General features: G+C 36.9%; 1 protein-coding gene across 2 annotated transcripts in view; it reads right to left on the reverse strand.

Moving 5' to 3' along the window:
• Positions 1–3,372: 3,372 nt before the first annotated feature.
• The window catches only part of LOC106661669, a 78,780-nt gene continuing 54,365 nt past the window's right edge, over positions 3,373–27,787 (reverse strand). For both annotated transcript variants that reach the window (XM_014385214.1, XM_014385213.1), the window contains exons 4-9: positions 18,735–18,822; positions 17,201–17,280; positions 6,742–6,788; positions 6,033–6,093; positions 5,917–5,963; positions 3,373–5,856 (exon numbers count right to left, since the gene is read on the reverse strand). In XM_014385214.1, the coding sequence (XP_014240700.1) occupies positions 3,704–5,856; positions 5,917–5,963; positions 6,033–6,093; positions 6,742–6,788; positions 17,201–17,280; positions 18,735–18,822 (2,476 nt within the window). In that variant the 3' untranslated portion in view covers positions 3,373–3,703. The remainder of the gene's footprint in view (positions 5,857–5,916; positions 5,964–6,032; positions 6,094–6,741; positions 6,789–17,200; positions 17,281–18,734; positions 18,823–27,787) is intronic.

Raw genomic sequence — 27,787 nt, forward strand, 5'->3', positions numbered from 1 at the left:
TCGTGTACATTACCTTGCTTTTGTATCACCACTTCATTGAGTGTTGATTTATAAAAATTATTTTGTTGCTTAACCTAATAATGCAAAGATTTTACCGCTGATTTCCTGTCAATCATTTTCAATCTTTTTCCTCCAAAGGAACTCTCTATATAAATAATTATTTCAATTATTCTTTAAATGTAGCTTTCCCTATTACCAAAAACAGAGAGTATTTTTTGTAAACATAACTTTCCATTTTTCTTCGATATCCGTGACGAAAAACAAAATCAGCTTTGTCAATTGTTCAGTGATGCAAGATTTCCAAGATTTGCTGGTAGGATGCCGTGTTACAGTTGGGAATAATGTACCATCGCCTGATGAAAAATAATGTAGGCTTTCTCTGGATGTACTATCGTAATTCATTTTTTAGCCGCATTCGATCCTCTAAGAAGTGTATTATTTTTTAGCCTTTCAGTCGTTCCATGTATATACCATATATAATGGAAAAATTTGCCTGTTTTCTATTCTCATTCGTTTACTTATTTGTCTTTTTTTAAATTATCAACATCGGATCACAGCTGACCTTCCACAGAAATAATCTTCACTTCTTAAAGACTTCTTGTAATGATTCTTCGTTACATAGTTTCTGAATGGTTGACATGAATTCTCCCCCCCCCTTTTCGAAAATAAAATATAAATTAGTTAAACAGCATACAAATTCTATTTATTGCTGTTTTCCCAATAAATAAAATCTAAAGAATTGCAGCTTAATAATTGAGAAAATTACAAAAATATGCGAACAGAAGGTCGAGGAAGTGTATAATGCACAAAACTGTTCCTTCCATTATGAAAACATCTGCATGGGCATTCTACATTCGAAATTATATGTATGATTTTCCATAATGTCAAACTACGATCAAAATGAAACCTTTTACAATCTCTGTTACATCAAACAGTAAAGTTTTCCTGGTGTTCACATACTGTGGCAGTAAGGTATACGTAGACCCTTTACAACAAAAAAATCTGTTCCAACTGAAGCTTTTCTTTAATCATCAGATCATAAAAATTGCTGACATTGAAGTACATCCAATTATACTTTCATACCTTCCGCAAACGTCGCTGATAATCCTGTCCTCTTGAAATCACTACTTTCATGTAGTAACTTCCAAAAAACCTGATAGTTCCAGGATAACTAAACGCCGTTTGATCGCGTTCTTCTTCGGTACTTCTGGCAGTCTGTTGAATTCTCAAAATTTGTTCATTCCAAAATAGTTTAAGCAGAACACGCAAATTAATTTAGCTGATAGTCTGAACGAATAATTTCATTCCTGTATACGGCTTTCGATGTGACGACACTTTCTTCTTCATAAAGATGACGATTTCTTGTAAAGGTTGAAATCCATCCAACAGTCGGGGGGTCTTGATTGATGTCTGAAATTCTTGGATTTGATTTTTTTCACATAACTATCCCGGCCTAATAAACCATGGTGAGTTCCTTTATGTCCAAAAATATTTTTATGGATGCAGTCAGCGCCTAACTCCATGCTGAATAGTCGTATGTCGACGATGAACGTGGAATCGTAATTGACCTAAAGTCAATATTAATTTGCTGTTCAATTCAGCTTTAATCCTCTATGCCCATAACACACACATACGGGATTGAACTCAAATTACAAAAATAAATAATACATACCCGATGTCCTTCCTTCAGCAGTTCAGCAACTTCACTTAATAAATACTACACTACTTATACTTTTGAGCAAAGACCAGCAGTCTACACTAGAATAATACAATCAATTATCTTCTTCCCGTTCATCGAATAATGATGAAGTTCTGTAGACAGTTTTATATGAAACTTCACGTAAGGAAAAATACATCTTTTAGTCGATTGATTCATTATTTTATATAATCGATTATGAAATTCACTAGTATATGTTTATAATACGTTGGATACAATATAAAATTGGGAGAAAGACGGGTATGATGAGAAGAATCAATGTTGGTAGTATAGTGAATTGCTTTATTGAAACCAAAATCTGTTTCTCTTCTTCGCAAGTAGTTTTCCTGCAATTAATATTTACCACGTATATCGACTAAAAGTCTTTGCCTTTTGATGTTTTTAAAGATTAATTAATTCTTTTTCCATAAATAGTAGGTGGCGATTCTGAAGAATTGCTTTTGGTGTGACAATAACGGCTTGAAATCCCGAACCTTTCTTTACAAATACTACATACTATTGTATTTTTTTTTTTTTTAATAAACCTTTACAATACTTACTGCCATAATAGGTTAAAAGAACTAGGGTGTCGAGGACGATAGGTGTAACCACCTTACAATACTTTTTTTTTTCCAACTTATTAACAATTAAAATTCCGAGGGCGATGCCGGGATTCGACCCCAGAGCCGCTGGCGTGGCAAACAAGAGTTGGACTCTTAACCATGCGCCACGCAGCCCCCTAGTGAAATACTGATTCATGAAAATAATTAATCGTCAACCACTAAACAAGTTGATATTCAACCATAATTGAAGTTTAAAAAATCCAGTCGTAAAAGTGATCAAAAAATTTTACAAACTAAATCATTCGTTACATTATGATTTTTTTACTTACCTTGTATACTTTTAATCCTTTTTAAACTTTGGTTATAGTCTTTACTATAAACCAAAAGATATTTTTTTCTTTATAAGATAGTATTTAAACCTTACCGAGGCACACAGTGGTTTATAAAACCATGTGAGCATTTTCGGACCATAAAGGTTCGCCAACATACGATGGTGGTTTTCCATTGCCGATTTTTCTTGTTAGGTATGTCTTGACCTCATACATGCAAATTTCCATTCTTTTACTAATCTGACCAGAAAATTTGAAAATTTGTCGTGGTGTCTTCCATTTCTAGTTTCCGCAGCCAGCTTAATTAACTTGTTTTGTACGCCTTTGCTTACAGTTGGTTTTAAACAAGGTTTGTCCAACATCCATGATACGTTCAATGTGCCGGTAATTTCAAATGTTGCAGTTCACTGAAGTAAGTTTTGTCTAAAATGAAGTTCTATAATGTTATGATTGTTGAATCCTTCAGATCGTTGTTACATATTCGATGACGTCAATGATTATGATCTTCCCGTGTTTGTACAATATCAAACTTACCTTATATTTTTTTTAATTAATTTTAAAAATATACATATGATGCGATGAACTCAGACAATTCCAGCATTTCAAAATACTGATGATTCATTAAGTCCATATCCTAAGTGAAGTATCTTTGAAGGCAATTTGTGCCATTTTATGTTAAATCGTCACTTACAATTTTTAAATTTTTTATGAACTACGTTTACGGCAGTTAGTTCTCTCACATAACTCGGCGTTGACGGATTGAGGAGAATCAAAAACAAAACAGTTAAAAGGTCCTGTTTAATTCAAATTGTCTATAATCCTTAGACACATCTACAAATATAATGGTGTATCGTTTCTCGAATTTGACTTCATGGCCTATATTTTTTCTTTTTTTAAAACAAATACTACTGAGAAACAATAAAACTATATTTTTTAAACTTGCAAAATTGGTAAGAACCAATAATGTTGGAATTTATCGAGGGAAATAATTAAAAAATGAGTGCAATTTTTCTAGTAGAAGGCAAAAGTGCCTTATATTTAAGAATAAATCGAATGTCACACAAAGATAATCAGTCAAATAATGATTTCGGTTTAAAAATGAACAATTTAAAAAATTAGCGACGCCAGGGTCTTCTGGACCTGTCTAATCTATTGAAAACCTTATTGCGCTGTATTGGTTTTCTTCCCAGATTTTCATGAGGCATGTCCAAACGTTGTTTGCTAAATGGCAGTTTGTCGCTCACTTTCTGGACGTCTCGCGGCGGGCCGTCCCAATGGGGCGGACGACCCCATTTTTCATCCATCGCATCGGCTTCATCCCTCTCGTCGTAGTTGATCGATCGCTTTTGATTGATGAGCTCTCTGCAGTCCAGCGCTTCCGCCGAAACGAGGGCTCGATGATGACGGGAGGGTGTGCGCGAATCCCGCCTCCCTCTTTCCCAATGATGAATTTCGCCTGTTGAAGGCCTGGCTCTCGTCCGGCGTATTTCTTCCCTCAGATCTTCCGGCGACTTGTCTCTGGAGATTCTCGCAGGATTCGCTCTAGGCAAAGGGGAAAGCGACCTGCAAACGCTCGGAGTTTTGTTTATTCCGCGATCGACGACCACGGGTGGATAGACTTCTGCCTGTATCCCCGTCGGAAAGTCGAAGTTCCCGTATTCCTGATCTAAACCCCTCAAGCGTTCTTGCTCTCGAACCACACTAGGACGGTGGTGTTCCAACGAATCACTTCGATTCGAACGCACACCACTGTAAGGGGCGGGCTGAATGCCCGGATGATGTGGCTGTCGGGCTAAATCTGGCGAATATCCATATGCGTCTATCTTATGTGCATCCCGAGGGTGGACATCCTTATCAAGGTAATTGATACTGCCATGGTATGAACTGTGTCCTTTAAACTTGTCCGCCGTGAAAGGGCTTTCACGTGCCTGGCCACCGATTCGTTCTCCTCTCCCGCTTCGGTGATCATAGTCGTCATATCTCTCATTACGGCTGTAGTCGCCATCGGAAAAGGGTGGGCGGTCATAATGATTCGGATGTTCTGCGACATACACGGGGTCCCGATTCCTATCTTCTTCTGAAAATCTCCTTCCTATATTCCTTCTCTTGTAAACGGGACCGTAGCTGTGTTCGTCGACGAATCGCTCTTCTCTTTGGCCGTAATCTCTCGCCTCTCTGGGCATAATTTTGTCTTCCCTTTCCCAAGATGTGTCTCTCTTCCCTCCCTGCTCAGGGCGCGGTTTACCGTCGTATCTATCGAACGAAGGCATCATCAGTCTCCTATTATCCATAGCCTTGCTGTATTTGTTAGACACCCAATGACGATCGTGTTCGTTTAGTTCTTCGCCGAGAAGCTTTCGTTCTGTAACGTCTATTGTTACACGGTCTTTAGGAAGAATCTCTCTCTCTTTATAGCCGTAGTGGGAGGATCTAGAGCCATGAGCTTCTCTGTCATCCCAACTACCCCGCGAAAAATTCGCATCAAATTTTCCTCTGAAATCAGAATCCTGTCGCCCGGAAAAGTTGTATTCCTCGCTTTTCTTATTCCTGGTATATCCCGTGTCTGGGTGACGTTTCCCAGATTGCCTGAAAGATGAATGATCCTTTGCCGAAAACTGATGCGGCCTGTCCAATTCGATTTCGTCAAGCTTCCCAAAATTTGGATTGGGGCCGTATGTCGGAATTTTGTAATACGGTTTAGTCGAGGTTGGATCGTTATATTCTGAAAATGTTTTCTTTTCCATAGTATTATGATAATATGAAGTTGAAGCATAACGTTCGTGGTGTTTTGCGAACCTACTATCGTCTTCCTTAACTCTTCCGCTTTCAACCAGGAAATCCATTCTCCTTTTTTCAGATCCCCTTCCATAAAAATTATCATCCATGCCGGATTCAGTCCTGGTTTGTTTTCTTCCGGGTAAAAAATTATCGCTCGGAGGACCCCAGGAATCTTGATATTCTTGGGCCACACTGATATTCTGCGAAGTCGAAGGCCTATCCCTTTCTCGTCCTCTGCCCTTTTCCTTCACGATGTCATCACCACCTCTTACCCCCATCTTACCTCGATGGAAGTTTAATGATTCCTTACCTTTTCCTACCGTTTCTTTATTTTCCCTCCAGTCTACATCTCCTCCTCTTATCGGTAGCCACGGTTGGATTATGTCCTTAGACCTTCTGAACAAGTAAGAATGACGGCCCGGAGTCAGGCTATGCAGGTGTTTTATATAAGGAATGCGTTCGATTCCATGACCTCTCGCATGCTCAACCACTGCAAAACATTGTTTATAAGCCAATGTTTATTAAAATGTGATAAAAATATGATTCTCACGTTTTAAAGCATCATTGCTGGAGTAGCCTAGTCTTTGCATTAAGTACCTGAGAACAAAAAATTGTGATAGAATTGTGATTCCAACGAAATTCAAGTATAGATGTGAAACAACAAACCTGCAAATCAAGTAACCAGTTCTATTAACTCCGTGAGTACAGTGTACACCAATCAGCGTGTCTAAACATAATATCTATTTAAAGAAAACGGTAAAAAAACTATTTTACGGTTATTTTTATTAGTTTTTATATTATCAATTTAAATAAACAAATTAAAACTTTGTTTTTTGGGAAGGGATTGGCAAACTCATGTAGGATGTAGGCCACATGTGACCTTACTTAGTATAGAATTTCGGCAGTAAGTGAATTTAAAAAAAAAAGTAAAAATGCATAAGAATCGAGATAGAGTATCATTGGAACCAGTCCGAACGTATCAAGGGTGCAACCCTAAAGGCAGTTTTACCATTAATTTCTACATCAACCTTTCCCTCAACCAAACGTTGTTAAAAACGTGTGTGTCGAGTCGGAAAAGAATTCTAGTGGCCTTTACTGACTGAATTATGAGGCAGACTGTCTCCATGGGTGGTGGGGCAGGGCAGGACCATAACTCCATCTACAACTCCTTATCTCACAGATCCATCCTTCGATAGCACCTTTCTTTTCACCAGTTAACCGACAATTCATGACTAACTCCGTCTAATTTTCCACTAAAAACGCTTTGGGGTGTAATAAAGTGAAGAGCTTTATTTCAGGGATTTGGCTTCAGAATAATTCTTTTCCGTCGGGGTTTTAAAGAAGTTTAGGTTTAAAATAATAAGGGCATACTTACTGTCGTTTTTGTGATCTTCTAAATATGTGTCAACAATGTCGAAAAACCTGAAACAGCAAGAGCCATTATATGTAAATTTCATATATGTTTATTTGTCAAAAGGCGGGTTTAAAGAAAATTTGTGAGATAACAGACCGAACTGGTAAAGTAAGGTTATCGATCGAGGGCAGTTGGTTTGGACTTTTTTGGTAAGTTTGTTTTATTAGTTCGGTCACGAAAGGCGTTCGGCTGGCAAAAATAAGCGTGGAAACTTAAATTAACGGATTGTTTCCGAGTCGGCCGTCGGTGACGCAAAATGAACCCTTTCCGTGCCAATTCCCCAAACCCTATTCACACCGGCACGAAATTCTAGGGAAAATTAGATAACTGGCTCATGCAAGAATGCAATAACTGCATTGGGAAGGGAACACAATAAATGGCGATGTTTGTAACGTTAAATTAAACAATTCTTTAAATCGGTTCCACACCAGCATGAAGGATTGAGTTGATCGATGGACAAAAGACAGGTTGGTTAAACGGACTGTGGCCGAAGCGCCGTTAAACTACAGTCATTCGAGGTTACAGGGCATCCGTAAGATTAACATTTATCTTCCGTAATCTCACCTAGATGGGCGGTCCTGCGAACACCTGTAGCTCCCCAGATGCATTTTTTATTCACTCCAAAAGTTTATACACTCCATTTTACATATATCACTTGAACAAAAAAACTGTCGATAATATATTGATGAAAATAAAGTAACTTCTGATCGAATTGGGGATTATATACAAATTAACAAATAGATATCAAAAAACAAAATGTACATAAATTATTAAATCTAATTCACACTTCGACCTGAATTTTGAAGTTATGAAAAAAGATAATCTATAACTGTAGTCGGAGGGTCGATTCGTTTCAACCTTATATAGAACCCACGACCATCGCCTAAATACCGCTGTCTCTCCCACTTGAGCTATCGGGGTCCGATTGGCCAAATAACCTCTTTCAATTAATTAATCTTTATGCAACGTATTTTTTGAAATGAAAAAGTTAGTGTCACGAGCGGGATTCGAACCCATGACCATCGCCTAAATACCGCTGGCTCTACCACTTGTCCGATTGGCCAAATAACCTCTTTCAATTAATTAATCTTTATGTAAGGTATTTTTTGAAATGAAAAAGTTAGTGTCACGAGCGGATCGAAGTCACGATAGCTCAAGTGGTTAAGGTGGCCATTCACGATCGCTCCAAATGGAATCGCGCCAAGCCGTATAGCTCCATTTGGAGTGTCTGAAATTTGAGGGGGCGTTTACGACCGATCCACAGCCAGTCGCTCCGAACGTCACCTAGTGAATTACCTTCTCACAATGGATGACGATCTCTTGTGCTGCTGTTTGTTTTTATATATTAAAAGCAACAAACCGAAGAGGAAATGGTGTAAGAAGTGGCTCCTGAACAGAAGCCGTAATACCCACATCAATTTGATGAAAGATCTTTCCCTTGAACCCGCTGATCGGAGGAACTATTTACGGATGAATGAAACGTGTTATTTATTCATTATATTTAGTGTTCTATCGACCAAATTACTTCTTTCAATTAATTAATTTTGTTTTGTAACGTTTTGGTTGAAACGAAAAAGCTAGTGCTATGAGCGGGATTTGAATCCATAACCTTCGGATAAATACGCCGCTGCTCTACCACTTGAGCTATCGTGAATTAGATCCTCTCGGATATCAAAAAATCCGCAAAAAGAGGGAAAATTCGAAAGGTTGTAGGTTGAGATTGGGAGTTGGTGTCCGAGTGGATCCAGCTATCGAAGTCACGGGTTCGAATCCCGCTCCTGACACTAACTTTTTCATTTCAACCAATACCTTACATAAAAATTAATTAACTGAAAAAAGTCATTTGGTTAATCGGACAACGAAATATAATGGACTTAGAAAGATATTTCATTCAAACTAGCTTCAAATTGATCCGACCAAAGGAAAAACAGTCGCTTTCAAAGATTACCATTTCTCCTAATAAGACTTTACCGACTCTTACGAATTTTTCTTAATAATGACTTCTTTTCCTTTTAAAATTGTTATTTGTGTACATACGTTTCAATCAGTTATGTATCTGTCTACGTGAATGAACCCAGATGTTCCCTGGGCGCCACGAAAAGAATGGGGTAAAATAAGTTGAATAAATTAACAACTCCCCTTGTTTTCCTTCGTCTTAACGGTATTGGAAATCGGTTTTAAAAACATCTGGACAGCGTAAATTAGAGTATGTTCAGAAAACTCTAAAATACGAACCACTTATGGGAAAGGATTTGTATTTTAATGCTTTTAAGAACATTATGCTAATATTTTGCAAACGGGGATTTGAAGTGAATTGAACCGTTGATCGTCGACTTCCCCTCCCGGCATAATGTTGACACAGCCAACAAGCCCCTGCTCGTTATTCAAGTGACTGTCTGCACTCAAAATTGATACGTCTTTGTCAGGGGGAGGGCGTTTTTCAACCCCTCGGGGAAATCTCTGACAGGTTGTTGATTCTCCATGGTAAATGGAAGTAGCTGATTGCCGGGTAAAACTGCGAAGTCAAGGAAAAGGGACGATACGCATTTACGCAACTTTAAAACCATCAGCCAAAAACAACGTAATAACATTTTTTTAAACAGTGCTTTTCATGAATCTTACAAGGCAACGTGTTCAAAGTTTTGATATGTTCCCATAGAAAGAACTCACGTCCAACTCGAGTAGTTTTATTGCTCCCCACCATACGCTCTAAACTAAATCCCGTCACGTAGGAAGTTAATGAGTCTTTATAGTGGACAATGGCATTGTTAGACGGCCCTTTGATTAAATTACACCCGCAGGCCAATAAAACTTCTACGGCGAGAACCACAAAACAAGACCCAGCGGTGACCACACGGTTAAACCTCGGTACAAATAAAAGGATTATTAAATTTCGTATCGCCACTGATCACAAGATGAATTTCATACTAAAACCATTACTTTACTTAATTAAAACACTGGAAAATGAAAGGTATGTTCTGGAGGTTCAAATAACTCATATTTTCAACGGCCGATTCAATAATTCTGGATACGACAAAACAAGTCAGACAAAACCCTTGAATCTCAGTTGTATGCATTCAATAAAATCTATTTACAATTAAACATGAAAATTGAAATCGTTAACTAAAACAACGCTTACTTTTTATAAACTTTAGACTGAAATTGTATTCAATATATAAATAAATTATAAAGTATTATTATTTGGAGATCGTGAGATGCGATCTGGTGTGACATAGGTTTAGAAAAACATTTTCTGCTACGTTTCGACCTTTATTGAGATCATCTTCAGGGCCTGGGATATAAACATTGTTTAAATTATACAGTAGTTAAGATGTTTGTCACCTAAATAGGTTCCAGGGTTGAAATTGTTTTAACAATTTTCAGTTAGAGACGTTATCTTTTTTTGTAATCTGCGGGGGTGGCGAACATGTCAGATCATTTTGGTCTACCTATCCTCGCTTGTTTTGTCTGCATATAAACAAACATTGACGAAGGCGAACAGCCGTCTGACCGACCAAAACAGGAAGGATGGTCAGAAATGACCCTGCTACAATCTGAATTGAGCAAGTGTTGTAACGAGGCCGGGCCATCGTCCATGACGCCAGAGGGTGGGTAGCTGGACCACAACACAATAGTCTGATGATAATTCTGCAATACTGCTCACAGAAAATTTCACAATAACCATAAAAAATCTTAAAAATTTGTACAGAGCATTCAGAAATTGCTCTAGTCTCTTAAAAGGTGCAATGCTAGGGGCCCTCCATACACGGGTCGACTTGCGGTCGAAGGAACTCGATTTTTGTTCAGTCTATTTGTGTTTTGCTAGGAAGGTTCTCAACAGATAAACTTGGTTATTTAAATAAGTACTTGAAGTGATGAGGTCATGTTATACTAGTACCGTGAAAAGGAGGCGAAGAAAAGAATGGGACCATCCTTACAATCAATTAATGATTAAGGGAAAAAATTTAATGCACTCTTTATTTACTTTTTGTTCATTCAGAAGGTTCTAATATTTTTTATATCTATATATCATTAAGCATACAGCAGGTTATAATAATTTGTAAAACTGATAAAAAATCCTCATTCCACACCTTCGCCGTTATATCCTTTCTGGAAAATGGAAGGATGGAGAAGCATCAGGATGCTTTTACACCTTCTGTAAAAATTTTATGTTCGATGCCTTCTTGGCCTCTAATCCGAAACACGCAACTAGCTCGATTTTTGCGGTGCACTGCAGACATCACGAGTCGAATCCAAGTTGCGTCGCAACCAATTCGATAACTGATCGAAATGGTGTCGACCCGTGATGCCGAACTCGGTGTTTACACAAACTCAGTGATATAATTGAACTTGAAATCTTTACCAAAAAATGAAGACTTTTGTAGCTATCACCAGTGTCTAAAAATCAGCTAGGGGAACTTTAGCTGGTATCGGCATTCTCCATTTAGTTTTTCTTTCACTGATTCTGCAAAAGTTTGCAAATGCTCCACAGTCTTCATAGAGCATTTCTATAAACATGTTTTCCATACATGGTTCAGTTGACATGCTGCGATCCACCATCGTCTTCGGCGACGTCTTTTTTTTTACTTTTTCTCCAATTAGTTGTAAATAGCTGTCAACATTTAACAAATGCACAGCGGCTGCCGCTAAAACTTCCACGTCGTCCATCCGGCTCGCTTTGATGAACTGAACAGTCGGCGAGTGTGTAAACGGCCACTCGTGCTGTGGGGAACGAACGTGCGAATACCTCTCGCGAAGGTAGCGAGTGAAAGGTGAGCCACGAGCGCGAATGTGTAAATGCGGCATGAGTGGTCGCCTACCTACTTGCATAGAAAGTAGAGTTGTGACAAAAGTTGCGTCGCATAACTTCTTCCTGATCAGGCGAAATAGTACGTAACGGTCTAAACTTGTATTAATACCATTTTTCCGAACATTAATTCCGAGCAAAAATTGCATTCCAGCTTTTCTGTGAAATTACTTGCAGAAGAAACTTCGAACCAGTCTGCTTTTTAAAACAGCTTTGGACTAGTTGTAACTCTCGCTATGCATTTCTACATGTATAATATGAATTTAGATCCATTTTATTCGGGGCTCTCTGTTGACTAAGAATACGCATAAAAATTGGATTGACGTTAATGTTGCCATATCAAGTTTAACAGAAATGTGGTCTGTACATTTCAAACTAAACTATAAAAGCGGCCTAATGTTTTGTCATATATTTGATAAAGTGCGGAACAGGAGACATCTTTGGGTTTAACCGAGGCTTCTTACGTACAAACAATATAAATTACAATGCCATTTAAAAATTGTATCGACTACCGTTCTGTTTTATATTGTTTGGAGATATTTAATTTATCCAACACACATTTACCATGTCTAACGGTTAGATGAACTGTGTTCTGCCGCGCTGTTTGGCTTTGAGCCGTGAACTGTGCCAGAAAAATCTCGTTTAGAGTTTGTTACGAGGCGGCGCCTAGACAGATGATGCTCATCGTACGTGTTATCATCAGTACCTGTGTCGAAGGAGTAATTAACTTCTCTTATTACCGAGAGTGGACCCGAGTACATTACGTCGGCCGGGGAATCATTCATCAGCACTCTGACAGACGTACCGCACTAATAATGTGAACGGTTAGCGATGACTGATGGACGGCATCAATCCGGGAGTTGGTCTTTTTCCATTTTTGAAGGCCGGCTACCCCCTTTCTACGACTTTTATTCCCCAGTTATCAACATCATCAATTATCGGAGATCGAGAATGGGACAATGCTACAAACAATACCCGTAGGACAGGTGGTCCCACTCGTGCGAGTACAGAATCTAATTATCTTCTTTCACATTCAAAACATCCCTAGGACATTACCGTGTCACAAAGAGGAGATAATAACTTACTTAGCCGGTCACTCATCAGTTTTCAAATAAAAAGCACGACTGTCATTCTCCTAATGTATTATAATGGATTTTCTAACATTAAAATACTTGTGAGATTTCCTTAAGGGGTCTGCGATGTGATGACCTGTAGCTTGGTCGTTTCCGCTCATTTTGGTGTGTCATTCCTTGCTGTTTTGAAGAGCTAACCTCCTACAATTTGCCTAAGAGTAATGGATTAAACTAAATTTGACGAATCTGTACATAGTTTTGTAACCACACTAGATTTAAGTTTTTCCGTTTGCCATTAATGACTTTCTCCCTGGAGAAATATTCTGAAATAAACTTTCCAATGAATAGCTCCAGTCAGTAATAATTCCAAATGATATTTCGATCGGCGACCCTATCGGATCCAGTTTCTAAACATTATAATAAAATCAGTCGGCCTCCTCTCCGGCACTCATTAATTTGTTGCCAGTCCGTTCCCCTTTTATCAACAAGAGAGATCTCTTTATGAATTTTTACATATTTATAAGTTCTACTCTACAAGATGTATTCGAAGTACTCGAAGGCCAGAGTCGGGGATTCAATTAAACCAGTGTCTATGAGAGAGTGTGCATGTCCGTGTGTGGCTCATCGAGAAAGTTCTGTGGGCCTAATGTATTCAGTACAGCGGGGCCCGTCCGTGCCCGTGGCGTTCCGAGTGTTGGGACAGCCTGAAAAACCACGACTTTTCAACCCATAAGAACACAGAAACCTTATCGTGTCACAACCTTAAGTAAATTTCTATACAATCGTCAGTACGTCGTTTAACAGCAACTAAAATACTGAACATGTAGAATTATAGATTAAATTTGATAGCTTCTAACGCGATCTATCACTTCCGGTCTGATTTTGTCGCGACGACAAGCGATCCGGTTGTACAAAAATCACAGTTTTCCTGCGTAAACGCCCTACCGCCTTTGGTACTTTGAGGCACAGATTTGTGTCTGTTCTAGATTAAAATGAATTAATTTAAATAAAAATCAAAGAGAAATATTTAAGTGGTGGTATTTTCTCAATTTCTTCTCTTCTTATTAATTTAGCGCAGACAACATGGTATGTTTTTCTTTGAAATTCATTCTTGTCCGAATTCATTTCAACAATAGAAAAAATATATATGCCCTGAAGAAGAAAGCGATTAGACTGGACCCCTTACACATTCTATCGCCTATGTGACGGCCCCATATCGCAGACAGCCAGACGACCTCTGGTTCGCTACCCGCCGTGGCATATCGCGGTATACTGGAAGTTTTCCTCAGACAAATGCCTTCGCGATAAAATTTGTCAGAAATTATCCCATTACAAATATGACCAAAGTGTCACAGATTATCTAAGACACAATTACTGCAAACCTTTTTTTATAAACTTCTGAGATAGTTATCGTGTACTGGGCATTGTCATTTTGCAATAACAGAAGCAACCAGACAATGTCTAACTAATTTAAAACTCCTACTATGTGAAGTACCTTCAAATAATTAGTATATAATAGTTTAAAGTTTCCTATTTGAGGATAAATTTCGACTAGTTTGAATTTTCTCTTGCCAGGTACATTTGAAACATTTTAAGGTAAAAGAATTGGCTGAAGTATCTTTTTTAAATACCTTTATCAGGACGGGTAGCGTTTTTTGCGCAATAGCTGTGGTCATATCAACCACCTAGGTACTGGTGTTTTTGAGAAGAAAAATTTTATTGAGAAGACAAATTTTAGTATGCAGTAAGTAATTCACGATTCGAACTCTGGTGAGAGCATCATTTAACATTCTATGTCTCTACTTGATGTTTATCTGGCAGAAGAATGTGCTGCCCATGTGATTTGCATGTCTCAAAAAATTTATTAGTGCAAATGGTGAAGTCCAGCACGGGGACCATGTTTTGCGCAGTTTGTAGTTACGAGGTGTATATCCGAGTGATCTGTAGCAAGCCTCAGAAACTTTTTCAACAATAGCAGTCTGAGGAAGTTTGTCCTGCGTGTGAAACTCCAAGCAGCAAGCTCCAATACAAAAGCATCGGCCTTGTTCAGAAGCTTGTTGGCTTCCTACAGACTGTACTACAGACGAAGCATAAAGAAACAACTAATCCTTGTAGCTTGGACGACTTAAATTATTTTTTAAAGCCGTTGGTAATCAATATTTAAAAACATATGGCAATTTAAGCTCAATTAAGTTTTAGATTGATAGTTACCTATCAACTTGGACTTATATCCTCGCTGATTTTTGGCAGTCAAACGCGTTTCACATTTCGCCATCTTCAGTGTGTGTGATTCGTGGCAACTTTTTAACCAAAAGAACAATAAAAAACGACTTACCATAAAACACAACTATAATAATACTAATAACGGGAAAACCACCCACCAACCAAGACAGTGTAACTAAAACTTCACTCAACAGAAATTGCCCAAATATGGCGAAACGCGTCTGAATGTCAAAAATCAGCGAAGATAGGCTGACCAATATGATGTGTAACATCAAACTATAGGTTTATTACCCCAGAACCTGATCAGACCACAGGAGGAAATCTCACAATTCAATTAAGTCTTGTTTGTAGTATCTTTAAATATAATTATTTCAGAATGGCAAAAGTATCTACTACAACGATTGCTGCTGGGTTGAAGTTTTGTCTGCTAATTATTAGAATAAGAAACATACTCGATGCTCACTGGTTCTGCCTCCCAGGCCCCTATCAGCACAACGGCATTTTCAGTGGTTGATATGTCCGTCAAAATTACGTCGCCCTAGCTAGAAAATATTTAAAATATTCTTAAATTGTTCTTTAAGACTTTCACATCACAAAAATCTACCTGGGCTGAAAAAAATCTCCCGATTATCCTGGCAAAATAAATGTAAAGTCAGAACAATAAATAGCTCTGGGCAAATGAATTTGAAACTTACCTAGAATTCGTATACATACAATATATACTATACTAGAATACTTACACATTCAACAGAAGAAACTTCAATCTAATTAGAAATTGTCCCAGTTAAAAATATATCGCTAAAAAATGCTACCTTATATGCTGCCCAGACATTTTACATCCAGATATTTTGGCCTGGCCATCTAATGTGTTGTTACGACCTCCCCATTATTTGAAATTTCCTTGCACTCCATTTCAAATAAGGTTTTTTCTTGTACAATCAGTACAATTTACATTTGATAGTGTTTTAACAGCATTGCAAGTATTGTAAAACGGCTAGCCCAAACCGAAGAAGGGAGAAACAGTTTATACTCAGAGAGGGATGACGAGCGTGCCTGCATAATAGGGTGTTTCTTATAGGGGTGATTTAACGTTTCCAAGGGTTGCGCTTAATAGCCTATCGGCGGGGGGTTTGCCAGGATATATATGTACGTTTTATTACATTAATAGCTCACATTCGGTAAAGGGTGGTTGCTTGAAAAATGGGCTAGAAAATTATTCGGTGTCAATAAATCCCATCGTTTTTTCCCTTAACGGCTCCGGGGGTTCCATTTCCATTCCTTCGACTGTGTGTCAGGGGCTCTATCAATTAGATAAACCCTTATTATTTTGCATTGAAGAACTACTACTAAGTCTTGTATGAGAATGTAGTAATTTCATGTCATAAAATAACGATTGAACGATGACTTTGAAAAATTTATCCCCTTTAATGATTGATTATGGCCTTTCAGAACTTGTATCCCTTCTTGCTGCACTTAACGTGCAAGAGCTTTTCTTGGCAAAATGAAAGGTCAAATCAGAATTTTTTTCGGTAAAGATATAAAAAACCAGACGAAATTTATCTGCCTTAAGGAATTTCTAATTGATCTGAAACTACTTTTGGAGAATATAATTTAAGCTAATAACAATAATTAATGGAGCGCAAGATGCTCAAATTCCGACAGGAATTTGCCTATCCTAATAAACTTCAAAATACCCTTCAACGACTGAATAAAGAATCTCAGGCAAATTGGGATTTATACTAGGATAAATGAAAAAATTTGAGTGCCTTTGAGGGAAAATTGATTTCAACGTTACTCCTGTTCCATTACCGTCATCGAGCCCTGTCAAACCGACGATAACGAAATTTGGCAGGAAACTATGTTACAGGAAGCTACGGTTCTCGCCCTTTTCGTCCAGCGCATTAGGGCCAAGGGCTAAGTCAATTTCGTAGCGTATCGTCGAAACGAAACAGGGCGAAATTGTTCAGAGACCGGTAAGTCGTAAAGAAGCGCGAAGGAACAAGGTTTCCGAAAATCAATTATGCGAAATGCGATTTATGGAGGACGGATTTCAAATTTTAATAGAGTCTGTTTAAGCCCGGGGCGATGAAGAGGCCCCAATGGAAGAACCGCCGCCGTGTGAGGCCTTCCCCAATAGGTTTTCGGCTCGGCGATAAAGACCGGTTTCACTCCTATTCAGAGGTCTCCATCCTCGGATTTTCTTCGACTGATTCGACTACGCTCATAACAAATCAGACATCCGATTTAAACGAGTACAGAAGAAAATCAACATAAACCAACCAGAACCAATCACTCCAGTGCTTTGCAGATAAATTACCTGTAAACAAGAGAATCATTCGGCAGTTGCTGACCGGGACAACGAATTTTAGCGTAGCTGACACCCTTCTTAACCACTTCCTGGAAAAACAAAAACATATACATCATTAATACATATGTCAAATCTTACTCTTAATTGCTATAGAAAACGTAACTGATTATTCTTTGAGCGTGCGATGGCGGTCTGGTGTGACGTAGGGTTTACAAAAACATTTTCTTTATTGTGCCAATGTTTCGATCTTTATTGAGTTCATCTTCAGGGCCTGGGATTTACAAACATTGTTTAAATTTAACAAATACATGTGGATGTGGAAAAAATGTGAATTTATACAATGCAAAAAATATTTTTTATATTCAATCAAAGGATTTCTACTCACTCAAAGTGCTTGTTTTGGCCAGGCCCAGAAGATGATCTCAATAAAGATCGAAACGTTAGCATGATAAAGAAAACGTTTTTTTTTTTTTTTTTAACTACGTCACACCAGACCGCATCTCACACTATCTCCGAATAACCATCGACTAACGTCACTAATCACCACACAAGAAACCGTAATTTTAAAGTTCTTTAATTTTCTGATATTTCACGCTTCTAATTGTTTTATTTTATTTTTTTTTGCTTCTTTCAACAGTATTAATTTTCAATGTAACAAGTAAAATTGTTACACAAAATGTAAAAACACTTATAAAAATCAGAGAGCGAGGAATTCACTCTTTTAATAGTCACTTGCTGACCGGTTCCCAGGGCCAGTGGCGCTTTAACTTTTTAGGATTAATTGGAATAGTGCGGGGTGATAAGCTAAGGGATTGGGATTGAAATGCATTTGTAGAATAATTTTGCAACGGGATTTTCATTATCGATCACTTTTTCACTTACAAACACTGTGGATCAGGTATGATCTTGAAGAAGAAAGCAAATTTTAAAGTCATCGTCAGGGCAAAACGACCGTAAATATGTCTACAGATTGGCATATATATTTTTTTACAGGCAGTTTCAAATTTCTTTGAAGACTCAGTCCCAACGTTGCCAAGGACTGTAACAGTAAAGCTTGGCAGTACCAACAGAATTAACTTTCTTCCTCAATTCATACCTTGATCCAGAGTGTTCGTAAACGGGATTTATGACATCTTTCACCAAAGGAGTATGTAAGATTTGGATGCGACGATGGTTTGAATGTAGTTGTTTAATAGTTTGGGGATGGTTTGGAATGATTAGGGTTTTAGTAGTGAAAGTATTTTTGTTACGATACTATGTTCCTGACGTTTCAGTTTAGTGTGTGGATTCCTGTTAGTTTTTTTGTTGATTGCGTAGTCCAGGTTTAGCTATAGGAGGGATATATAATGTAAGTAAGATAGAGGCATTTTTTTTCCAATGGAGGGTAAAGAAATGTGTTGGCTTATAGGTTAAAAAGTGTAACAAAACGTATAACAAAAAAATTAATAATATGGAAAATTTATGTTAAAAACGAAAACTATTGGTAACGTGTAGAGAAAAACTAGTATATGGAAGATAGTAAATAAATTGAAAAATCACTTACATTATGAGAGTAGTATTTGACCGTCATTGTCAAATCCACAATTAGCCCCAAGTTGGAAACTTTCTCCAGGAGAATCGGAATGGTAAACCTAGAAAAAAATCTATCCGTTAGAAGAGATTGGAAGAATGTACGAAAATTTAAGTGCCAAGGCACAAATCTTAAGGCTATATGGAAAAATAAGGACGTGGCTCTAAAGTTAAGTTCTAATCCCTATTTTTGGAAAACGTGCAAATATAAATCGAAAGATGGCTACATGTTCCCGTTGAACGTAGTGTAAGTGAAATATAAATGAAGTTGTGTTTCGTAGAAGTTGTGCAACACTAAGATTTCTACCACTTGGTAGGTTATTAGTATGTAATTTAAGCGTTTCCGATCATTTTCATCATTTTTATATCAAGAAACTGAATAACCAACTGAATTAATTTATGTTTAATAACCATGCATTATAGTTTTTAATTATTATCTTTTAATTTGTTAGTTATTATTATTGCCTTATAATCTTCCTTTCCTGTCTAAACTGTTATTAATAGGTCTGCTGACACAGGTAAATGGACAAAAGCATGAAACCCTATTTTATTGCTTATTTTACCCAATGTAGTCAAGAATTAAATTTGTTTTCGCAGGAAGACGTTATTTGTTGAGAATTAAGATCCAAAGGGATCGTCTCTCTTGAGAAAAATCAGGTCTGCCTTAGACTTCTTATAAGAAGAATAACCGTGGGTCAAATAATCTAAATATTTAAACGGTCGCTCACATTTTCCGATGTGGTCTAGATGGCTGAAAAAGTCTAGATTAGACAAGGGCATGATTCCCAAAAAAGAGGTGTTGTAGAGAATGGTCGTTGGATGAGGTGATGCCCATATTTTCTGGCCGGTGACTACAAAGGGCGGTTTAATGGTCATAACAATGTACCAATAAAACATGTAACAAAAAGGAACCACGGGAAAGGGAAGGAAGGGAAATCAGTACACAGCCTCCACACCCACTCTGGGGACTTGAAGTGCTCCTAACAATTTATTGCTGGACGCGATACTTATTTTCATTCAGTTTCTGAGATTTGTGAGCTCTGGGGAAAAATTACGCCTCCATGAGAGAAGCTGAAAGAGTTTACCGTTGCAATCCACATGTGCCCTTGTTAAAATTTGCAGAATGCTGTTATCACAGAGGATGGTTAATGTTGTTGCATTTTTAGGCTAAAATATTCCAAAAGATTCTGTTTCAACCTAAATCTATCATCAAAACCTAAAAAAAGGTCAATTTTTAGTGATTGCTAATGAATATATTGGACTGTAACTACGATTAACCAAGCCACATTTAGCTTTAGGCATTGCTTGCAGGATTTTTTCTAAATAAATATTTAAAAAATATTTTTCTGTAAGGTTATTCAGATATCGTGAGATGCGGTCAGGAATGTCCCGACCGCATCTCACGATATCTGAATAACTATAGATTAACGGACACTAATTTCTACACATTTCTGTAAGGTATTGGTTGAGATAAAAAAGTCAGTGTCACAAGCGGGATTCGAACCCACGACCTTCGGCTAAATGCGCCGCTGCTCTACCACTTGAGCTATCGTGACTTCGATCCACTCGTACACTGATTTGCCAACTCAAGTGGTAGAGCAGCGGCGTATTTAGCCGAAGGTCGTGGGTTCGAATCCCGCTCGTGACATTGACTTTTTTATCTCAATCAATACCTTACAGAAAAATTAATTAATTGAAAGAAGTTATTTGGTCAATCGGACCACAAACTCTAATGGATTTTAAAAAAATGTTAATAATATCAGTTTTCAAACTCCCTATAAAACTATCTTTGATTTCTTTGCTAGTAAATTAATTCCACATGGTGCCGAAAAATTTAAGGACCAAATCATGTCACAGGGTTTCGCCCCATGTTAAACACCCTGTATGATGACCAATATTTTGGGAATTCTTCAGACACCTTACCCTGAGGAGACCATTTTCTTATACAGCACCTAGTGTATGTATGCATACAGAATTTCTCATCCAATTCGAATTAAATGATACATTTACACTATTAATTACTTCTCAGGGAGGCAGAAAAAGAAAGATATTTATTTTCACACATCCAGCAACGGAAGTACATGTTCTCGAATACATAAAGAGAGGAGATAAATAACTCCCCCGATTAACTATTTTAGGATAAATCGAGCGAACAAAGGATGCGTTGGTCCAATATTATCATGACAAAAAAGAAGATAACTTAAGACCGATGTAAGGGCAGCAGAAGAAGATAAAGAATTATAGTTGTTAAGTCCTGACAATGACGAACAAAAATATATCTGTTGTTCAATTTATTATTTAACTCCTTTTTTATCAAACATGAGAGGTAGAAATAATTTTCTAATCTAAGGGAAAATCATTCTAAGTTATTAATCCATTAAGAGTTACAGTTCTAAAAGTCGCAGCATTAACAGATAATTTCTAAACAAGTTATCTTAATAACAGGGCGTCAACCTTTTCTTGTACTCTAAACAGTATACTATATTTTCTTTTTACAATTTTCTTAGTCCTGAAGGGAGCAAATGAGTTTTTTCATATACTAAGTCGAGTAACATTCTATTTTCCTCATGATCGAAACCTTTTTAAGAGAGCATTTGGAAGTTTAGCGCCTGGCGCTTTCGTGCGTGTGGTTCTCCGTTTTTTAAAAACCAAGAGTACCGACCTATCACAAATGTGCTTTTTCTTCCCACGGAGGGCCCAAGAAGACATCTTCTCAACGGTCGTTAGCCCCGGAATAGTTTCGGCCTGTAGAAGGGTTGCCCAGGGAAAAAAAGAAGGTGTGTACACTTTATTCAATAAACACGTTGTGGAGCTACCAATTAGTGGGGCCCGCGCGGTTACAATGTGCACCGGGTTGACCGTGGGTGGAGTTTTATAGTCAGGCTTTCCGTGTAATAAGCGCAATTACCCCATCTCCATATGCATGTCCGCAAGGGGCGCCCGTTTCTAACGAGGTGTGAAACACTTTATATATGTTTGTACACTGCCAGATATGCATTAGTAATATTGTTACATTATTCATCAGAAGAAGGCGATAGGTGTCCAGCCGAGATTTTATTTTGTTTATGCTTTTTTTGTAGCCACTTCCCTAGAAGAGAACCAACTACCACCAACGCACATCTGCCTGTGGAAGAAATTTCAGTTACTTCGCGTATAGCAAGTAAGTAATTGTTAGGGCTAGACAAAGGCAAAAATGAATCTATTTGCTGTACACTGAATACATGATTCTAAGAGGAAAAAAATTAAATGATAATGTACAACAATAATGTAAAATCAACTCTCAGTAAATGTAACTTGTGCTTAAGAACCGTAGGTGTGAGTTCACAAATAGTTTTACATATTACAAAAATATACCAAAAACAGATTTATAAAATTTAGTGGTTGCAGTATATATTTATTAGACTATTGATATTTTATATAATTCATTAAATAATTATTATAATAGCATATCACTTTTAAAAAATTTCTCTTCTTTAATTATTTAAAAAAAAGTTAAATTGATAAGAGAGAAAGGAATTGATATCATTTTTGTTTTGATATATGATTCTTAATCCTACATTTATGTGTTGTTATAATGCATGGAAGTGTTTACTTTAGGGTCAATAAATTTTATCAACGCGTTTGTTCTTGTAGTGTAATTTAGTCTTTTTACAATTTAAAATCAATGTAGAGTTGTTTTGTGTTGTACCTACTATGTTTATTTAGCAATAGTTTTATTAAAGAATTTTGAGCAATGATTATTGGAGAAATTGAAGATTTGGAGGTACCACTCCAAAATAATATTCCCTATGTTATCAAGGATTGTGCTAATGCAAAATAAAAAGACTTCATTAAATTTAGGTGAATAATATATCTTAAAATTTTAAATATATAAAATAAACTTCTAAACATTTTACCAAGGTATTAATATGAAACATAAAATTTTATTTACTATAAAAATTTATGCCCAAATATTTAGCTTGTTTAACAATGCTATAGTCTTGCAATTACAGTTAAATAAATGTATAGAATAATGTAATTCTATGTTTTCAGTTAAATTGTTTTGATTTGAGAGAAGAAATTTAATTATATTAGTTTAAGTGTATTTAAAAGTAATAAATTACTATCTAACCATTTTTTAATTACTATTATTTCATCGTTAATATTTTTTATTGTATCATCACAATTGTTGCTAGAAAAAAGTATAGCTGTCTATTCAGCGAATCCCAGTAATGTACCAGGAGGTTTTAGCTTAAGTAAGTAATGTAAATTAAAAATAGTACAGGCCCTAAAACACTTTGCTGTGGAACATCTCAATTAATACAAGTTGCTAAAAGTATGGCTTATTTTCGTTTTTTGAGAGCTTTGTAACAAATAAGATTTAATGAAATTATAAACTGATTCTTTGATATCAATATTGAAATGTTTTTCAAGCAATACTGCATGATCTACAGAATCAAACTCCTTTGAGATATATCCAAGAACAATCCTATGACTTTAGTTTTATTGTCAAGAGCTCTTGATATAAAATCGGAAGCTTCAAAAAGTGCATATTCTTCAAACTTACATAATTGAAATCCATATTGGTTTGGGGCAGTTATTTTGTTATCAGACAGAAAATCACCAATTTTTTTAAAACATATTTTTCGTTTTACATAGTGATAGTGCAAGGGAAATAAGTCTGTAATTGTTAAATAGGTCTGTATTTGTTGTTTGAGCCTTTTCATAAAACAAAAAACTACAAATATTCAAAATATCGACACTTGAATTGCAAATTTAATTTGTTTTTATGCATTGTATGGACCAGGGCAAAATGATTCGAAAATTACTTGGCTAAATGCGGCTTTGTAACATATCTAAAATTAGGGGTGTCGATTGGCCTACGAATGGATGAAGTTGATCGAATGTCGATTAATTCTGTGTTACAGTTACTACAATAAGTTTATAGCTACGTACAAATAAAAAACCTCTACCTTTTTATTGTACCTAGTGACCTAAACCTGGACCTGCGTGAGATGTCTATCGTAATGGGTAATCGATTGGTACCCACATATTTTTTCCTCTTCAATAAAAAACCTTGGATCATGGATGTTACACTAACCCTAACTGGACCTAATCCTTTCCCAATTCTAACCTTAACTCCCCTAACGCGTCTCTAGCCCTAACTAACTTAACCCGAATTCAGCCCTACCCTAACCTAACCTTTCCTAACCCATTAGACGCGCACCGCCCTGGCAAACTACTATTTCTTTATTTTGCTTATTAAGGTCATATATTTATTTTACTGTATCGATTATTATCCCATTTTGAAGTGATAGTAGAATTTTTTAGCTGATGGAGAGTTCTTAGGCTGTCCGTCAGAATGCATACTTTGGTCGAGGCCAAGCCCTCTGCTTACCCTAACGTCTTCAAAATAGTGACAAACCCGGCGGAAAAAAATTGAAAAATACTTTTAGAAGTAAATATAGTATATTAGGTAAAGCAGGCTGAACGATTAGTGGAACGTATATAATTCATAAAAATATTATTCAAACGTTTTTTTATTACTTTTGCAATACAAGTTTTGTGTGTAAAAGGTCTTATTGTATTCGTCCAGTTGCTCCGACACATTGTACAAATGTTACGCTAAATGAGTTGTTTGGCAATAATGTTAAAATGATAAAATTGCAACACCTACACGCTTACGAGTTCTTTTTATCATATTTTTTTATTTTTTTATGAATATATGAGATACTATTTAGTAGAGCATTGACAACCAATTTCGGTAAGGTGGTAAGAGGACTTTTTTCCCCCAAATGTTCGCCTGCTTAATTCAGGTCTTTATCATAAAGGCGTTATCGGAATTGTTGATCCGACTCCCACGAAGTGTTACGGTACTTCTCAGATCGCCCCCGACCGTCACCCCTCGGGATAAACGACCGTTCCGAAACGAGGATTTAAGTCCCGTACTTACTGATGACCGAGGGAGGAAGTGAACAGTCAAACGTGAAAATGAGCCGGCAGTAATTGATGTCGACTGTCAACTCGCCCCCTCCTTATTATCAGCGTTGTTATTGATGCCGCGGAGACGAGATATAATCTACAAGACCTGGGACAGACAGACACACACCATACGGCTTAATTAAATACAAACTTGGAGAACTATTATCCACTTGGGGATTTACATATGAACTGCTACCGACTTTCTATTTTTGGCCCCTTGAAAACATTAGGTTTCGACATTTCTGTACCCTGGTTTAACCTAAAAACACGTTGGTTTCTTTTTCTTTTACAGGCTATTATCTGTCTATTTAATCGAAATTCGGTCGATATCTCTCCAGAACATATTTCGGATGGCTTCATCAAGTTAGATCAGGTAGAATATTCTTTTCAACTACTGAATTGATATACATGTCGCAGTCATTTAGTCAAATCCTAAATTTGCTCAAATTCCTAGTCACTTATTCAAATTTCAAATTACTAATGGTTACTTTAATGCCTGGACATTTGATATAGAGTCAAGGCACTTCATTAAGTTTCAATATGGCATTAGGCAGTTAGTCAAAAATGAAATAAGAAGAAAAAATGCATTTATCTATTTCATACAGTCGAGGCAATATTTTTTCCTGCAGTTAAGACTGCCACGGCATTTTAATTTTAATCACTATAACTCCTTTCTTTGAAACAGGCTCCTCAGTGTTACAAATCTCACAATACCAATGTAAATATTAATTGCAGGACGTGGGTCGTTAAATTTTTGTTTCAGCGCAAAATGCATGTTCTCTCTGCCTCCATAGCCAATGGCACTGTATAATTTCGGCCAATTTATGAAAGAAAGTTTCGTACGACACCATATAAGTATACGCGTCAGATTTAAGTTTCGACTTAATAATCACATTCATTTTTTTTCTTTCAATTTCCACATTCATTTCAGTTAACCTACCTCTATCAGATCGTATGGCAACAGCAAGTACTGAAACTGGGATTTTGATGTGGGTTGTCTTGGCATTCCGAAGATCTCTAATTTTATCGTTTACGATATCTTCAGTCCACGATTTTTTGACCGCTTTTCGGAACAATACGCATCTAACTCTAGCTAACATCATCTAACTCTACTGCTGGGATACTGGCGTGGAAGCAATAATAGTAAACCGCGGGTACACAAGAAGGGATTACAGCTATGCTGTGCTGTTTGACCAACCGACTAAACGCGCGAAGTATAATTAAAGGACTAGCGTTCTATTAAGGATCTAGGCATGTTAGCAAATGTTTAATCATATAGACAAATCATTCTATTTTAACTATCTGCCTCGTCATTTCATTAATTAACTAAACGACTATCTGCCTCCGACATACGAATGAAATACTGCTTCTTATCGTTGAACAAGATAGCAATCTTATCGCATGAGCTCGCTGTCCGCGGAGGTAAGTTTCGTTTCGTGTTTTCTTCGTTGTATGTTAGATTGGAGCTGTTCTGCCGGAGTTTGCAACAAATCAAGCTATCCAAATAAAACTAGGCGGCGAGTTTACGTAATTACTTGTTGACCCGTATGATAACCGAGTCTGCGCAAGTAGATGACAAGAATTCAATCATCACAAACTGTGTTTGCGCTGCTTGAAAGGTGAAATACTCGCCGTTTTTGCAAAAATGTAAAAAATGAAGAATTCAGTTAATAAGAATTCTTAAGATTGGTAGATAATGAAAAGATAATAAGATTTATTAAGTAATGTAAATAATTTTTGCATCAAGTTAAATCAAGCATACCATATTCAATTTTGAATGGATTGTGTGCATTATTATACGAGTCTTGCTAAATTGTTTGATAAAAAAGGACGTTACCATTGTTTACATTATGGACAAAATATTCTTTAATTCCCTTTTTTCACAGATTTTTACAAACAGGAATTCAGTTATTAACTCCACTATCTCTCATTCCCTTTTTCACATCTTGGTGAAAGTCACTTCTCGATAAGGCCGTAAAAATTGGGACAAAATTTTAGACGACGAATAAAAACCATGACCGAAGGGAAATACAATTTGTTTTGCTCTTAATGCGTTTGTAAAATTTTGTACAGGGTGAAAGTTGTGGTTAACAGTTGGTTGAACCTCAACATTTGTGCTTCCTTGTTTTGTGCCTGGATGCTTCCAAATATAATTCAACTTTCTTTGTAGTAAAATAAATATTGGTAATTTTCTATTTTATAAAGTTGGTTAAAAAAAAATTCCTGGTGCTGCTTCATCTCGACCCTCTTAATAAAATTGATAATCCCAACGGCAGACTAACCCAAGAACGTTTGATTTTTTTTTGGAAATGTTCTTAGTACTGTTCATATTATTAATTCGCTGAAAGGATTAATTTACACATTACATAGCCTTTGTTTTTAAGATGTTTTTATGTAGCTTCCGACATAATGCCGACTATAAAATTACATTCAAAATATCTGTACAAGTGTGGGCGATAATTTCTCCCTGAAGAGCAGCATCAGTTTTGCCAAATTATGCATGCCGGGCCAGATAATTGAATTCCTCTACCCAGAGGGAGACCGGCCAAATCGCCATTGCCAAATGGGAGCTTGCTCGGCTTCACCGTATGCCATCCTCATCTGTTAAGTGGTTTACGAGATTCAGTTTGTCGGGGCGGACCTTTCTCCCGGGACAAACCACATAAGTTGTCAGCGTGCATACATACTCACCTATCATGGATTCCGTTAAACAAATCCCAAAACTACGAGAGAAAAGAAGTACTTGGCTAGCCCCCATGGTGAGACGTTTTTAAATTTAGATGTAGTACAATTTACAGCATTTTATCGGTTAAGCAGTTCTTCGCCAATTCTCCAAACTGGAGGCCTGGAAAAATTTCATATTATGAAAAGAGAGATGCTAGTCTACTAATTTGATCGGAATGAACAGGTCGCTCTATTCAAGACATGTTATACCAATGCTGTAAAGATCAGATTGATAAGGATTTAAACATAAACGCCTCCTACTCGTAAAATACGTTGGTTGGCTGGCCTAGAATGTTTTATAATTATGTTCTCCCTGTAAACAAATCGATCAATCACCGCGAA

The sequence above is a fragment of the Cimex lectularius genome, unplaced genomic scaffold (genome assembly GCF_000648675.2).
Source record: "Cimex lectularius strain Harlan isolate CLEC.00 unplaced genomic scaffold, Clec_2.1 scaffold59, whole genome shotgun sequence".
Classification (NCBI taxonomy): Eukaryota; Metazoa; Arthropoda; class Insecta; order Hemiptera; family Cimicidae; genus Cimex; species Cimex lectularius.